Source organism: Mytilus edulis, chromosome 2 (assembly GCF_963676685.1).
Source record: "Mytilus edulis chromosome 2, xbMytEdul2.2, whole genome shotgun sequence".
Classification (NCBI taxonomy): domain Eukaryota; kingdom Metazoa; phylum Mollusca; class Bivalvia; order Mytilida; family Mytilidae; genus Mytilus; species Mytilus edulis.
Window position 1 is genome coordinate 79,823,670 of NC_092345.1, and position 17,595 is coordinate 79,841,264.

The 17,595-nt window shown below is 31.7% G+C and overlaps 1 protein-coding gene across 2 annotated transcripts; it reads left to right on the forward strand.

Annotated features, from left to right (window-relative positions):
- Window positions 1–772: 772 nt before the first annotated feature.
- On the forward strand, window positions 773–16,161 carry LOC139513078 (WD repeat-containing protein 38-like). Of its 2 annotated transcripts, XR_011662384.1 has the most exons (9): window positions 947–1,150; window positions 1,876–1,996; window positions 2,744–2,860; window positions 3,581–3,678; window positions 5,300–5,380; window positions 7,703–7,828; window positions 11,784–11,981; window positions 14,387–14,598; window positions 14,897–14,951. XR_011662384.1 is itself a non-coding variant. In XM_071301228.1 (8 exons), the coding sequence occupies exons 1-8, from the start codon at window positions 1,085–1,087 to the stop codon at window positions 14,477–14,479; spliced, it is 900 nt and encodes a 299-aa protein (XP_071157329.1). In that variant the 5' UTR covers window positions 773–1,084; the 3' UTR covers window positions 14,480–16,161. The 2 variants fall into 2 exon arrangements, 1 of the variants encoding a protein (XP_071157329.1); XM_071301228.1 differs by having other exon boundaries at window positions 773–1,150; window positions 14,387–16,161.
- Window positions 16,162–17,595: the final 1,434 nt, after the last annotated feature.

Genomic DNA, 17,595 nt, shown 5'->3' on the forward strand with positions numbered 1-17,595 from the left:
CGCAGAGGTCCAGCTCTGAACAGTTAGGGCAAAAATGGACATAATATACAGCAAGACAAATACACTGTGCCTGTGCGAATTGACCCCCCCCCAAAAAAAAAAAATTGGAAAAATTAATCTCAACACTATGGATTACCTCCCTTACACTGCTTTTAAATCGTCCTTTAACCTGAAAACCCTTGTTTTCCCACTTTTTTGGCCCATACTCCTAAACGGTTTGAGCCCCCCCCCCCCCCCCCCATAAGCCAATCCTTACAATTGTGGTTATAAACCTTGTGTTTAAATTTCATAGATTTCTAATTACTAATACTAAAATTATTGTCCGGAAACTAACTGTTTTAGGGCGACGACGACGACGTGATACCAATATTCGACCACAAATGTAGATATATGGTTTCAAAATTAAAGTAAAGAAAAAAAAATTCTAAGGTTTTCATAAGTTTTCATTTAATTAATAAGTTACAGAATAGTAAAACAAATCACTTGAGAACATAACAGAATTTGTTTTTTAACGAGGCAGACCTATATTCAGCGGGTTTTAATCCTTTCTTTTCCATACTATTGAGGCTAGTTGTCAGACCTATATCAAACGGGAGTTTACCCTTTTTCATAACTGTGGCGAGTTGTCAGAACTATGTTTATCGGAATTTTACCCTTTTTCATAAGTGGGGCGAGTTGATACACAAGATTGGGGCGATTTGATGTAGGGCGATTTGATTGTCGGGCGAATTGCATTGATTCTTATTTCCGATCTCGTTTATAACGAGAATCTGATTCACGTTTCCGTTTCTAGTGTAAACAATCTTACCTGATGTTATCGGTCAATCTTAATTTAAATCCTTTTATATGAAGCTATTGTTTGGTCATAAATCATTTAATATATGGATGAACACAAAGTACACAATAATCTACGTATTTGTTGACAAGACACTTGAAATTCCGAGTAAACCTGATTTTGAAGATGAAATATGCCATAAGTTAGGCATATGATAAGACGTATAATTAGTTGAGGATAATCAATAATTTGTTTTAAATGGGGTAATACAGAGCCTGCTGAATCAGTTTAAAAAGATCGGCGGTAAAAATGTTTAGAGGTCCAAGAGATTACAACAAATTGGACCTAAAGAAATTCACTGGACACAAGGATGAGGTAACAAAGTCAAGTATATATAAATGTATGCCACTAATTAATGAACTGTCTATGATACAATGTAAATGTACAAATCCTATGGACATCATAGAAATATGGCTGTCCCATCTCGAAAGCTTAATTACAAGAGCAGTGATATATATACAGTCTTCACGCTGAACTGCTAAATCTACAGGCCCGCAGCTCAATTTTTGAAAATTTTTAGTTAGATTCTGTTGGCCTGTAAGTCTGATTTTTACAGGCCGAGAGCAATTTTACCAGCCTGGGCTGCCACTCGACGTGAAGACTGTATATACAAGACTGAAGAGGGCTGACTGTTTATACTAACGAGTCGAAAATAAACTGACAACGAAATGGCTAAGAAAAAAAAGGACAAATAATAGTACACAAAACACAACATATAATTAGAAAATTAAAGACAGAAACTCTAACCCAACCAAAAACTCAGGTGCTTATTTATTCAAATATGAAAAAATATTACTAATAAACCAATATATACATGTACATTGTATTGCCATTTTTTATATTCCTTCTTGAATTAATATTCTAAGTTTGAATCATTCCTTCACTTATTACAACTTAACAAGGAATTGTCAGTTCTATCATATTTTGTATATAGCATTATGATGTGATGATGCATTTACAAGAACATGTATATGAAATATTTCATGCAATTAAAATGAAAAATAAAATGTTAGTTATTCTTGATTGATTTGTTTTTATAGGTCAACTGTGTTGCGTTCTCACCAGATTTCCAAATAATGGTAACAGGTTCTGATGATGAAAGAGTTCGTGTGTTTGATGCCACAAACGGTTCAATGGTGTGCAAGCTTAAAGGACATATTGGTATATATACAAAAATGTATAGAGAGAGATAGTTTTCTCATAATTGTGTACATTTGACTTTTTGTTTTTAACTAGAATATCTGAGTTGTTGCTGTTATCAGTTTTAATTGTCAAATAAAAGAATTGGAAGTTCTGACTTTATAAATTATTGCTATCTTTTGTGAAAATTAGTTCAAACTAGCAGTAAGACCAAACAAAACCATGAACGAATATTTTAGCTAATAAAATTTACATAGAGTCCAAGCAAAACTTTTGTCAGTGTATACATTTGTACGAGAAACAAAACATACTTGCTGTTTAAATAAACATCATTGTGAACTGTTGTGTGCTTTATTTGATTTCTAATTAAATATACAAGCTGGCATGCACATTTGTATAGTCCAGATATTGTATAATTTTGTCATTACACTGAATTTTCAGTCTGCTAATGGTGATATCACTTGATACCAATGAAAAGAAAAGGAAATATATTTTAAAACTAAGTTGCAATGAAAGTAAATTTTCAATATGTGCTTCTGAAAATCAGAAATATTTTGAAATAAGTTTTATTAAAGGGCTAATTCTGGGTTGTACCTTATTCTTTAAATTTGCGAAATATGCTAATTAAATAACATAAATCTGAACCATTATAAATTTGTGTAAATTTACTAGTAAGTGTTACCTTGCTGTTTGATTTTGAAGAGATGATTGCAATAATATTTTGAAGAAAAATTGAATAGAAAACATGTATATTTTCTTCTTTTTCAGGTGCTATAAAAAGTGTTGCTATAGGTCCTAACTGTAAAACATTTGCTAGTGGATCTTATGATAAAACAATTCGTGTCTGGAGAACTTCAGATGGGGAAAATCTTCATATCTTAGAAGGTGTGTTGCAATTACTCTACATTTTTACTTTTTAATGTTTTTCACTAAGAATGCTCATCATTTGTCAGACAGAATTTATAATATACAAGATATTTGTTAACGTTTAAATTTTAAATGCTGCTTAATCGTAGAAGGCTAAAATAACAGAGTGTTAAGTTCTATTTAAAACAATTATGCTTATATCTTTTCTAGGCCATCATAAAAGTTCCATGATAAAATTGAGAATGGAAATGGGGAATGTGTCAAAGAGACAACAATCCGACCAAATAAAAAACAACAGCAGAGGGTGACCAACAGGTCTTCAATGTAGCGAGAAATTCCTGCACCCGGAGGCGTCCCTCAGCTGGCCCCTAAACAAATATATACTAGTTCAGTGATAATGAACGCCATACTAATTTCCAAATTGTACACAAGAAACTAAAATTAAAATAATACAAGACTAACAAAGGCCAGAGGCTCCTGACTTGGGACAGGCGCAAAAATGCGGCGGGGTTAAACATGTTTGTGAGATCTCAACCCTCCCCCTATACCTCTAACCAATGTAGTAAAGTAAACGCATAACAATACGCACATTAAAATTCAGTTATATGTAATTGTATTATTATTCAAGTTTTTGTATATACATGTATCTCTGAAAGAGAAACTACTTAAAAAAAGAAATAAAATAAAACTAGATTTCTTTTTTTTTCAATTAAAATTATTTAATTATAAATATTTTAGGTCACATGAAGAGTGTAGAGGTAGTTGTTTACTCTCCAGACTCTAAACAATTAGCCTCAGGCTCCTGGGACAGGACGGCTATAATCTGGAATGTTGAGGTTAGTTTTCCTTCTTCAAGTAGATTTTCAATGTTACTGTAGTTAATACAAATATGTTAAATTGATATGAGTTTTGCATCAAATACATTTATAGGGATATTGAGGTAAAAAATATATGATGTTTAATAGATATACAGTAATTGTAAAACAGTCTCCAAATAAACATATAAAAAACATGTGGTATGATTGGCAATGAGACAACTCTTCACAAGAAATCAAATGAAACAGTATTTAACAGCTAAAGGTAACTGTACAGCTTTCAGCAATGAGTAAAGCCCATACTGCATCATATAAGTTAGCTATAAGAGGCCCCAAAATGACAAATTCAATCGAGAAAACTATCTCAATGTTAAAGTAGTTTTAATAATGCTATTTAACAGTCCACAATCAAAGCCATTTTATACTAACAGGCTAGTAGAAATTGATATGCAATAATTCAGCCAGCTATCATACTATCAACTTGCCATTTTGGGCAATTTATCACTATCAATCAGTCTTAAGCTTTAAACATGGCTTTACTCCATTCTTATCATATGTCAAGATAAGGCCACATAACAAAGAAAAATTCTGTGTTATATTTTCACATTGTCCCAATGAGTTCTTAATCTCATTTTTAGATATAGGAAGATGTGGTATGAGTGCCAATGAGACAACTCTCCATCCAAATAACAATTTATAAAAGTAAATCATTATAGGTCAATGTACGGCCTTCAACACAGAGCCTTGGCTCACATCAAACAACAAGCTATAAAGGGCCCAAAAATTACTATGGTATAACCATTCAAATAGGAAAACCAACGGTCTAATCTATATAAAAAAAACGAGAAACACGTATAAATTACATAAACAAACAACAACTGCTGTACATCAGATTCCTGACTTAGGACAGGTGCAAACATTTGCAGTGGGATTAAACGTTTTAATGGTACCAAACCTTCTCCCTTTTTCTGAAACAATAGTATTACATCACAACATAGAAAAACACACAATAAAATATCAATTGGAAGGCTTAACTCAATCAAAAATCGTAAATTAACACACTATGAAGGAATAAATTTGATCTGCGATGCCTGAATGCAAATACATATTTAATAAAATTATTAAGGACAAACATTCAAACCAAAAGCAAACAAACAAGTCCAAACAAAGCCATGGCAAGACACCACCGTGAAATATTTAACAAACCTTAGAAAATCATCACTTTTAAAAAACAGGTAAAGGAAAAATAACTTTGTCATTTTAGGTATACTACTTCTGTGTATATGAAATCTTCCAATAAGGAATACCAAGAAATTTCTGTAATATAAATAAACCTAATTTAACACTTGATACATATGGGGTGAATATCAACAATAAAACTATACAATTAGAGCTAGATAAAACTTCCTATACAGATTTAAGGAGAATAATTTTGATGTTCATAGTATGAAGTTATTGTTGGTTTAATGTTTAGTTGCAAGTACACTGACAATGTACCTAATAATTCATGTATGGAGAAACATTATTTAAAACTAAAACAAAATAATGTACATGTAACAGGGGCCTCTTTGTATATATCTCAAAGACAAAGGTATTTAGGTGTATATTAAAATATATATGAGTTTTAAATGTATTCATTCAGCAAGGATTCCCCATCAGAGTTTTGACAGGACACAAGAGTGTTGTACAGTCATTAGCATTCTCATTAAATGGTAAATGGTTGGTAAGTAATTTTACCTGTATTTGAAGTTAGCTATCACATCTCTATGTATTATCAGATTTTAAGAAAAAAAGTTTTCATTAAGAAATCAATAAATTTATTTATGTAGAAAATATTTTGAGCATTTGTTTCAGAAACTCTCTGTATCTATTTTTAATCCAGGTCTTATGCTTCACAAATTTTAAATCTATTTTGCACTTTGTAAAATAGGAAATAATGAGAATAATTTATAAATCCATGATTTTCTTAAATTTTAACCATGCTCCTACATTTAAATCTATTCAAATCAATGTTGGGTTAACACTTCTGAAACAACCAACCAGTGACATGCTAAAAAAATATCTAAGGCTTAGAGTCAACATGTTGTTCTGAACAAATAGATGTGTATCTTTACAAAATGTAAGGTCTTAAACCTCAAGATTAAACAAGTTGTAAAGCAATTTTTACAGAGGTCATCAAGTATCAAACACAAACATCTCATATAAAAATATGTGAAAGTATCCATCATATAGTTGTATAAATGTTCTTCAGGGACTGTGCAATATTTATCTGAGGGTGGGGCCGGTGTACAGCAAATATTAAAAAAAAAAAAAATGTATGCCCCGCCAATATTTATTATAAAAAAAGTTCTTGCCCCGCTTCAATTAATGAAAAAAAAAGTCCTTGCCCCGCTGGAAAAAAAATGAAACACATATATGGAAACATGATATTTTTTAACTAAAATGCACAACATTCAATAATACATGTATATCAGAGTTGATATTTCAACTCAAATGCATTTAATTCAATATTATAAAGATTTTATTTTTGAAGGAAGTCAACTTAGGAGCGCTGTGATTGAATGTAAGGGTACAATATATTTTTTTGTATTTATCTATGAATAATTGCAGTGTGTAAATTTACAAAATAAATTTGATAACCTATTGAAATATTTTCTAGACAATTATTTGAAAAGACTTCCAAAATTTCATAAATTTGGTGTAAAATGATAGTGGGCATCAGACTTCAGTTATTTTATACTATTTTGAAGCTTTTTATAAGTACATTTGATTTTTATCACAAAGAATAAAAATTATTCACTGAGAACAATACTGTGTTGAGAAAAGTGCTGATTCATCATAATAAGTCAAATTGATGGGTACTGATATAAAACTTTATTCTGGGAGTTCAATATTAACTATATTGTATAAAATGCACCAAACTATAGTTCTTTTGTATTTCTTTTCACCTTTCGCAATAAATAGTTCAATTGGAAACACCAGAATTCAAGACGCGACAAATGTTTTTAACTGAAATATTTGCCTTCTTTGCTGTGTAATTCCCTAATGTATCACTTGGGTATTTCTCTAGCTATTAAAATTGGAAATGTTCTGGTTAAGTTTGTACTGTTTATGGAGTAAGGCAATATTTAATCATACTAGAAGCATTTTCAGCTTTAAAATTGTCCATCTAAGAAAAAAAGAGGCCCACTTGAGGCCAAATTTAGATAGAATTTATATTCTCCTGTGTAAAGAATTTGTTCACATTCTTGGCAATTCATGCAGAAAATATTTCAATAGTGCTTGATTTTGTAGTTTATATCTTTAATTATATCAGGCATACATAATTTTTCATTTTCTACTGTTTGCAAGGACTTTTGTTGGAAATTAATACTCCCAAGGGACATAATTCAGCTTTTTCATAGATTAAGTTGTAATTCTTTTAATGTTTAAGAATTTAATTTTGTCATGTTAAAGATTTATTTAAAATACAATTGAAGTTGTTTTATGTTTAAGCATTTATTACCATATGTTATGTCATATGTTTAATTTTCAAAACATTGTTTATAGTTTTCCAGAATTTTGATCAGAATTTCATTTTTTTTTATAAATGATTATTAAAAGCATAAATACACAAAAATATATTGAAGCACTGTATTAGGTTATTTTGTTTTAGATTCAATTGTTCTTTTTCTATCAAGTTACTTTTTTCCACAGAAATCACAAATAGTTTTAATCTGTTATACTCTGATTTAATTTTTTTATGCACACACGAAGGGTTTTTAAAAAAGTGTGCGCCCCGCCAAAGGTTTGTTACAAAAAACTTTGCGCCCCGCTCATTAATTGCATGAAAAAAGTATGTGCCCCGTCCATGTTTGCACCGGTCCCACCCTCAGATAAATATTGCACAGTCCCTCAGTGAAGATTATTTTTTAAATACATTTTTTAACGTTAAAAAGTATTCATGCCTATGAAATAAAAACAGAAAATTAATTCTATGAGCATTTCATCGTAAAATAAAACCACATCAAGTTTATATTTGATTAACCATATTTTTGTTTTCTAGGCCACAGGTTCTTGGGATTTTACTGTTAGAGTTTGGACTCTGAATGATCCAGATGATTCTGTTGTAACAATGGAAGGACATAAAGGAAATATACATGCTGTTGCTTTCTCAAAAGATGGCATGCTGGTAAGGATATAACAATTAATGACATATACCTGTTAGATAAAAGAATGTCCCTGCGTTGCACTTATTTTACATTTCCAAAGGGCATAGCTCATTTTTTTTAAAAATTGATCATCCACCATTTTAGAACTTGTCCGAGATATTGCTGGATAGCTTACAGACCAGACAGATGCAAGCATGTCCGGTATTTCCATGTCCCCAGCAAGGGGTTACGTGTGGGACAATAAAATTATTCATTATAACCAAAATTGTGTCCATACTGATAGCCTGAATTTTTATTGAATTTGGAAAGATAAAGTGGTTTTCATTATAAGAAGACATACCCCTCTCATTGATTGCAAACTTCTATTGCAGCCATATCATGGGAAAGTGTTTTATTCATTACCGGTATCTGCTTCAATCTTTTTAAAGTTTTGTGTCACAAATCAAAACTGTCATTAGTTTTAGAGATTCTGGCACCACCCATTTCGAAAAACAGGTCTAAAATTATTTCACTTGAGTTTTGATGAACAGCAAAATCAAAACATCAAATTTTTATGTAGTGTTTTTTTTTCATTCAAAAATCTTAATATGAGTATGTCAATAGTACCTCTAGCAGAGTATAGAGGTTTTTTTCCACCATCCAACTGTCAGTCATTCTGTCTCAGGATGCTAACTCAAATACTTAATATCATATCTGATTGTACCCTTACTTGAATACCAATACATATGGTCATAAACTGTCATATGTAATGTTTGGAAGATCCCTTTTGATTTTGAAGTCACCATGTCAAAGGTCAAGGTCATAGTAACTATAACAGAACCATATTTGTGCTTAAAAATTCTTTTAAGAAGTGTAATCAAGTATAAATACATATTGGAATGCAACCTTACCCTATATGGTGACATATAATGAGGACAATTCATCAAAGGTTGTTGTCATATTAATCAAAAACAGATTTGTGTAAGCCAATACTACTGTCTAAATTTCTAAATTTTAAAAATGATATGTTGTATGACAGTAAATGACACAGATATCAACCAAAGAAAAAATGAAGTAGATATGAGGAACTATAGGTCACTATGGACTTCAACAATGAGCAAAGCAGATACTATGTATTAAGCTAGGAAAGACAGTGATATGTCAAAATGTAAAACAATTATTAAACAGCCTTATATAATAAAGGAAAAAAATGTGTCAAACAGGAACCAGAAACAACCTCTGAATTACAGCTGCAGGCTCTTGACTTATGACAGACACATAGATGATAGAGAATGTGGAGGGCAGGCCATTCATTAGGAGGCGGTACCCGGTACTTTTACCCTCCTATGCTATTGACAAGTACCGCCTAAATGTAGGAATTTTTATAGAAGATATTCATGGATTAAATTGAAAAGTACCACCTAGAAACGTGGAAAGTACCAGTCAACATGAAAGATAATGAAACCCCTGGGAGGGATGAAACATGTGAAACCCTCATTTAACCTGGCACAATGGTGAAACAGCACAGCATAAAACAAACTGTAAAAAACAGTAAAAAGGGCTATTTTTAAGGACTGTAAGAAGCACATTACTATGTTGACATTCACCTTAGTGTTCATTTTTGTCGAGCCTTTGACTTTAGTTGAAAAAAGGGGACATAGCAATCCTACATTCCATCATCGTTGTCGTCACTGGCAATGTCCACAAATATTAACTCTGTTGTTAAAGTTTTTAAATTTTAATAACTTTCTTAAACTGGTCCGAGACCACAATTGTCGTCCCTTGATTTCCGTTGTCCACGAATATAGTCTCTAGTGTTTACAGTGGATTACTTGCCAATTCTTTTTATACCCCTTCAAAAAAAAATTTCCCAAGTAGGGGGGGGGGGGGGTGAAATTACGCTGTAAAAAAATTTGGGTCCAGAATTTTAAAGGAAAGTAGTGATTTGGTCCAGCTAAAAAAGGTTAAAAATTAGCACTTCTGAAGCTGTCAAAAAGATTTCAAGACTCTCTAAGCATAAAATTGTCCATAATTGGAGTTGTAAAATAAATGCACTAAGAAATAATTGTAGTCTCGGACCAACTATCCTGGATTTCTACCAAACTTGGACAGAAGCTTGTTTATGATCATAAGATAGTATCCAGAAGTAAATTTTGTAAAAAAAAATTCCTGTTTTCCGTATTTTTCTTGTAAATGGCCATGGACTTAGTTTTTTTCTGCCAGGAAACATAGGCCAGTTCCAGGATACGGTTTTAAGGCGATTCGGTCATGTGACTTCCATCACGTGACAAAAATGTATGCAATGTTTTTTCCAACAAATGTTGAGCAAATGGTTGAAAACGTTTGATTTGATGCTGTACACAATATTTAGGAAATTAAAATCTAATAAGATGGTCACCCTCCCTCAGTCATACGGGAACCAAGATTAAGTACTTACGGAACATAAATTATTTCTATACTATCCTACAGAATGACGATTATGAAAGTGATGGAAACTTTTAATAGAGCAGGGATACAGGCACGCTTTATCTGGTAAATGACGTCATAAAGGCGTGCAAATTTGACGATCTTTTCCGGTGAAAGACATGATTCCAGAAGTTTTTGTGTTTTGGTCTGTTTTTCTTAGGCAGCAACCATTTGATTTTCTGGGGGGGGCTATGGGTTTTTTTTCTGGACAAATTTTTTGTTTGCCTGCAGCGAAAAACAATCTATTTTTTTCGAAACAAGTCGAAAACAATTTTTTTCTTTCAATTTTAGCATTACATATAGTGGCAGCTGAGGGTGAAACAAACAATTTTTTTTTCTTAGAATCAAAAACAAATTATTTTTTCTCCAAAAACTGGAAACAAACTTTTTTTTCCAAAAAAAACCATAGCCCCCCCAGAAAATCAAATGGTTGCTGCCTTATACTGTATGCAATAGGTCAACAATATTTGGTGTATGGAAGGTTTGTAAGGTGTACATGTCCAACTGACAGGTGTCATCTGACCTTGGCCTCATTTTCATTGTTCAGTGGTCAAAGTTAAGTTTTTGAGTTTTTGGTCTTTTTTTCTGATACTACCGGTATATGCAATAGGTCAACTATATTTGGTGTATGGCAATATATTATGATCTATTAGTCAGTCGCGCAGGTTTTATTTTACCTTGACCTCATCTTAAATTGACTTAATTGTTCAGTGGTCAAAGTTAAGTTTTTGAGGTGTTTTTTTTTTATAATACTATATGCAATAGGTCAACTTAATATATTTGGTGTATGGAAATATTTTTTTATCTACGGTATATGGCAGTCCCGCAAGTTTTATTTGACCTTGACCTCATTTTCATGGTTCATTGCTCAGTGTTAAGTTTTTTGTGTTTTGGTCTGTTTTTCTTACACTATAAGGAATAGGTTAACTATATTTGTTGTATGGAAGAATTGTTAGCTGTAAATGCCTGCCTAGCATGGTTCATCTGACCTTGACCTCATTTTCATGGTTCATTGGTCAATGTAGTTTTCTTGGTTAATGTTAAGTTAATGTGACAGTTGTAATAAAGCTTTATTTTTAGGACTATCAACACAATATCAATGATTAGTAAAGAAGGCGACACATTTCAGTGTGTGCACTCTTGTCTTCTAGCTAACATTACATACAGTCTGCAGTTAAAGTTTTTTTTAAACATTTATTAGATTCGTAAATTATCCTGGGTTTTTACCAAACTTGGACAGAAGCTTATTACAAATCAAAAGATAGTATAGAGAGGAATATTTGTATTGAATTTTTTCTTCATTTTTGTTGAGCCTGGGATTAACAGCAAAAGTAGGCGAGACACTGGGTTCCGCGGAACCCTTACACAAATTTTTCATGTCAGTATGCTTATTTGTATTAAACTGTACCAGTTATAGCCCTTGTCAAAACTTACCAATTATATATTTTTATAGGATTTATTACTATGCATCTTTTGTAGTAAATAAATAATGAGTTAAAATTTGTGACATGGTGAATATTAATATTGTAGGCATCAGGCTCTTGGGACAAAACTGTAAGGATGTGGAACCCTAAAACTGGTAAACAGATTCATCAATGTGAGGGGCATGGTGGATGGGTACAAGCTTTATCCTTCTCTACTGATGGACTATACTTAGCCAGTGCTAGTGATGATGAGACTGTCAGAGTATGGGATGTTTTAACAGGGGAATGTATCAAGGAATTGGAGGTATTCAAAAAATTCTTCAATTTAATATTCTTGTTACTGTGAAAGTTCTTTTATTCATGGATTTTGTGAATGGCTTAATCTCCAAATTTAAGTGTCCAACAAAATATAACATCAGAGGGGCCTAAGATGCCAAAGGGAAATTCAAACTCATTAATTGATAATAAACTGACAACGCCATGGCCTAAAAAGAAAAAGACAAAGACAACATATAAAACTAAAGACTAAGAAAGAAATATCAAAAACTGGGGGGGGATCTCAAGTTCCTTGGAGGGGTAAGTAGATCCTGCTCCACATTTGGCACCTGTTGTGTTGCTCATGTTAGCACAAACCTAGTAAAGTCTAATTGGGTAGGCCATATATTGGTGAAAAGAGGATGGAATTGTAGTTACATTGGGAACATATATCACTGTTGGCCAAATCAAAACATGAAAAGATCACCTTGAAGGTTTGACTTCATGGGTATGAGCATAATCAGCATATGGTCTAGAGAATGTCAGTTTGATCATAAAAATCTGGTAGATAAAATGAACTTTTAATAGCTAAAATAAATCTATGGGGTTCAGATTGATTTCCATATGCTGAGAGGTAACAGGCTGTAATATAAGACATTTGATTATTAAATTATGGTTTATTTGTATAAATCAAACACATGCTTTAGTTGTATTCCTTACTATTAGAACAATCTGAATTATTGCTTACTTTAATAGTGTTTCCTGCAGCTTTTAAAAAGGGCAGGGTAATTGTTAGCTCAGAGGGCACATTAAGCGCGATAGACAACAATTTTAGGGCACTTACTTAACATAAACAGGCAATTTCTATAAAATGGATTCATTTAAAAAATACTAGTTTAATGACCTCTTAATAGTTATTGTTCAAAGTATATACATGTAACAGACTTCTTTCTGGGTCTATCATATTCTTGATGTGGGACCACATTGAAAAAAAATGTTGGTTTGCCAAAGCCAGAGTTCCAGGTGATAGGTTGGGGTTTTTTTTAAATATGAATGGACTATTTAAAATGATTAACTTAAAGAATTTGTCTGGTCATTTTTAGTAACCAAAATTTAGTAAATTACAAAAAAAAAAAAAAAAATTCAAATTAACCCCTTCCCCTCTACACCCTTTTCCAAATTAAATTAATATAGATACACCAAGTTTTACTACTTTCATGGCACTACCATATCAGCTGTTTATTTTAAATGTCTATAAATAGCCAGAAATAGTAGTCTGTTACTTAGGTGTTTTCCCAAGTATTTTTCCCGCCTAAAATGATCATGTGACATGTTTGTAAACAAAAGACAACATTTCATCAAGGAATTCATTTATTTTCTGGATTATTCTGCTTTTAATAATTTGGTTTGGATTTTTATTCATTTCATTTAAGGTACAGTCAAGCATTTGTATTTAGTTTGAAAAGAATTTTTACTTTTCACTTTGACAAATGTCTCATGATCGCCGTTCATTGGCTTGTTCAACCATGCAAACAATGTATATTATGTAAATTAGAAATCTATCAGCTGTCAAAAATATTGATCTAAGCAATCGATGTTTTGAAATCGTTTTCCGGTTTAGTTTCTTGTCAAAACAATGTCATATCATTAATCTTCTAGGCAAAACGATGTTTCTGGGACTTGGGGGATACAATCAGGACGCGTGATTAGTATCTGTATTCACTATTCAATCTATTGCAGTTTGCTAATCAGCTGATTACGAAATCGATTACAAAATGGCGTCCTAGTGAACTTTTGTTTACGTTTGAAGGGAAATAACTCGAGCGGTATTCATAAAATATGTCTTTCAGTACCGTAAAGGCATGGCGTCAGGAATTTCGACAAAACTAGGCCAGGGCGCCAAATTTTTTTCCCAAAAAGGGCAGGGCGTCGAGAAATCGCGGCAGGGCGCCATTACACACCAAAACCACCTGTAGGAAACACTATTTAATGTCATGCTGGACTCAAAGTATTAAAAATAAACTCAATGTAAATTCAGACTTGTTAACCTTTAAAGCTGATGCTCCACATGTACATAAGTCATCACATAAATTATGTCAAAAATTAGCTTTCAACATTATATTAAAGTACAGCAAATAGAACAATAGACTGACTGGCTGTGTAACAGTGATAAATCAAGGTTTACATGTAGTCTAAAGGGAAATATAGTATTTGGAGATATTAGATTTTTTATACTTGACAGGTCATGGTATATCACAAATCAACACGCAATAAGATTTTTAAAATGTTCTTTTCACTCAAAATTACATCACATTTCAGACAGATATTTGGGAATTGCCACTCAGTCAAACATTTGTTGTAAATTTGACCCTTGATCTTTTGCCTCAATTGTTTTTTTTGGTTTTTTTTCCATCAGTCAGATATATATAAACAATCATGCTTGTTCTTTTTTAGGGTCAGACAGATACTGTTCAACATTGTGCTTTCAAACCTGGTGGTGCTTTAGTAGCTTCTGGATCGTTAGCTACAATGATTGCATTTAAATGATACATAGAACTTACAACAATTTTAGTTAGATTGGTAGCCTTTGTATGATTAGCTACAACATTTGTATTTAAATGATACATACTCAGGTTGGTTCAGATGAAGTATTGTTATAAGAAGCATCCAGTCAAAAAATTACTTAGCTATGTGTATTTTTGTATTCTTAGTTCATTGAGAATATTATTTGAATATGTTAAACAAAGTAGCAAACCTTAAAATTATCTGGTCAAAACCAAATCTTCATATGTTTATATTTACTACTATGCCCCTTTAAGATCAAGTTTAGAGTATTTTTAAATTACAATAAATTATCCAGTAAGTAAACTGCTGTGGAAATACTTTTGTTCTTATTTACAGATATGATTTTCTGCACCAAATTTTGAAGTGTATAATCCACAGATTTTCCCCTCAAAATTCAATTGACCAAATAGGGGTGCAGAATTTACAGTACTACACAACTACAAGCAAGAAATCAGAAAGTTTACATTTCATGATTTTTCATACAAATTATATTATCAAACCAAATTTTAGTTGATAAAGGAAAGAATACTACAAATATTGTGACACATTGTTTATTTCCTAAAACATCCATGGTAAATGAAGGGTTAAATTAGCCCCAAGTTTTAAATGATTTTTAAATTGAGTCAAGAAACTACAAATTTCACATTGAAATAGTTGTGATATTACTATTGATACAGAATGACTTCTTTTTATCACATCACATATAAATAACCAAGTAATGACCCCTTGATTATGCATAATTTATGTTGTAAAGTCAGTTTTAGGTCCAATTTCTCCAAAGTTTATCACAATTTTTAGCATAATTTCATTTGGTTACACATGTTTGTGTCCTGGGATGCAATATATTGATTGATACTTCTGGTTAAAGAACATTTTAGGTTGTATGATGTGGGCAAACTTTTCCGATAGCTTGTATGAAAATTGACAGTTTTAACTCATAAGAAAGCCTATTTATAAAACTTAAAATAATGGTATTGAAAAATAAAAAAGAAAGACAAGGCATGCAATTTTGGAAGACATTGAGAAAATGCATTTTAGATGAGTCTGGAAGTAAAAAATAAATAAATTTGACCCATGACAAAAAAAACTGTTTTGTTTTTTTGAAACTGAAGACCTTGAATGGACATTATTTTAACAACTTATTGAAAACAAATAATTTTGTAAAATGGGGAGATAGAGACAAAATTATCAGATGACATTTATATTGATGAAGTGGTTAGTTGTATAATATATTGTTAAGTGTTGTTATTTCTATTTATAATTTTAATTTACATGTTACAAGGAGGAGTGAATAAATCTGCTTCACTTGTAGTGCCAAAATGTTTTAATTTATACAATTTACAAAAAAATGAAGGGTTACTATATTCATTTTATCTGTCATATTGAATATTTTTCTGAAAACATTATTCATTGTAAATCTGAGTGTGTCAAATTATATAAAAGTGCCTATATTTATTTGATTCACTATATATGTCTTGGATTATTTATTTTTATAATGTTGCATTCAGTTTATGTATTTATTTTATTAAAATGACTATGGTTGTAAGAAATTGATGACAGTCTTTTGGTCTATAAAAGAAGGAAATAATTGTTTGTTAGTAGCAAGCAAATTCAATTTACTGATTTAAAGTATGTTTTATTTTTCTATTAAATATTGAAGAATATACTCTTATTATTTAATTGTGGTTTTTCTATATGAAGCCAATAAGATGTCATACAAGAGCTATAATTCTCTTTAGATTCAGAGCAAGATTCCATTTTATTTGTTTAGGAGCAAAAATTTAACATGTCAGAGCAAGTTTTGATTTAGCCTTTAAGTATATTTCCCTATTAAAACCTCATTGCGGAATGCAAAATGTTAACAGGATTTTTTCTATTAAACAGAATGAAAAATTGGGAACTGTACACTAACATCCCCCATGCGACAGGTTTGAAGGGACAGAGAAATACCTGGTCTGTTTATCCATGAGGTATAAGGACTCTAGTGTGTACAATTCTTGCTATATTTAATCAAAAATATATCAAAGGTTATATATAATGATGTTCCAGACAAGTTTGAAAATCAGTCCTGAAAAACTATTTTTAAAAGATTTATGGGCTTGAAATATAAATTACATTTCGAGATCTCTCTTGTACAGTTCTTGGCAAATTTGTATCAAAATAATGTCAAAGGTTTATATCAGCAATGGTGTTAATTATTTCGAAAATAAGAGCTGGTCAACTTTTTTAAAAGAGTTATGCTCCTTGTAAATATCTATTTTGTGGAAAATTGCATTGTTAGGACTCTTACTTAATCTTACTTGTACAGTTCTTGCTAGATTTTTTTTCAAATTTGAAATAAAGGTTTATATCGGCAATATCTCAGACAAATTCCAAATGCAGTGCCAATCAACTATTTCAAAGAGTAATGCTTCTTATGCCCCTTAGACATATTAATATGTGGAAATTGCATTGTAGTAGCTCCCAAGCTTACATTTCTTGAAGAATTGTTATGAACTATTATTGAAGGTTTATTTCAGCAATGTCAGGAATATTATTTTTTCAGGTAAGTTCTTAGTTTTTAAATAAATCCTGTTAAAAAAGATGCATTGTTAGCACTCTCACATGTAAAATTCTTGCCAGAAATTGATGAAACTTCTTTCAAGATCTTATGACAGCTATGTCTCAAACAGTTTTGAATATCAGTGCTGATCAATTATTTTTAAGAAGGGTTTAATGCCCATGGAAAAATAAATTGCATGAAAAAATTGTATTGTTGTCGCTCTCAAGACTACATATATCTACAATATTTATAAAAAGTTTAACATGATACTACCTATCCTCTTCGCTCCTGGCAGGTCATAAGGTCGCCACAAGATTTCGCCATGCAACTCTGTCTTCAGCCTTTGTTTCGGCTTCTCCCCAGGTCATGTCGAGCTCCTTAAGTTCTGCTTCAATCGTTCGACACCAGGTGGTGTTGCGTCTTCCTCTTGGTCGCTTCTTCTAGGTCGTCCATCTGAGAGCTATCCAGGTTATATTGGATACAGGCATCCTGAGAACATGCCCCAGCCATCGTGCCTCTGTCGAATTTCTTTCAGGGTACATGTGAACTTGATCAT

Excerpts from the sequence above, each read along its gene's own strand:
- LOC139513078 (XM_071301228.1), top strand. The coding sequence starts at position 1,085 with ATGTTTAGAGGTCCAAGAGATTACAACAAATTGGACCTAAAGAAATTC. Across the intron at positions 3,679-5,299 it reads CTATAATCTGGAATGTTGAG|CAAGGATTCCCCATCAGAGT; the intron begins GTTAGTTTTCCT and ends GTATTCATTCAG. Across the intron at positions 7,829-11,783 it reads TCTCAAAAGATGGCATGCTG|GCATCAGGCTCTTGGGACAA; the intron begins GTAAGGATATAA and ends TTAATATTGTAG.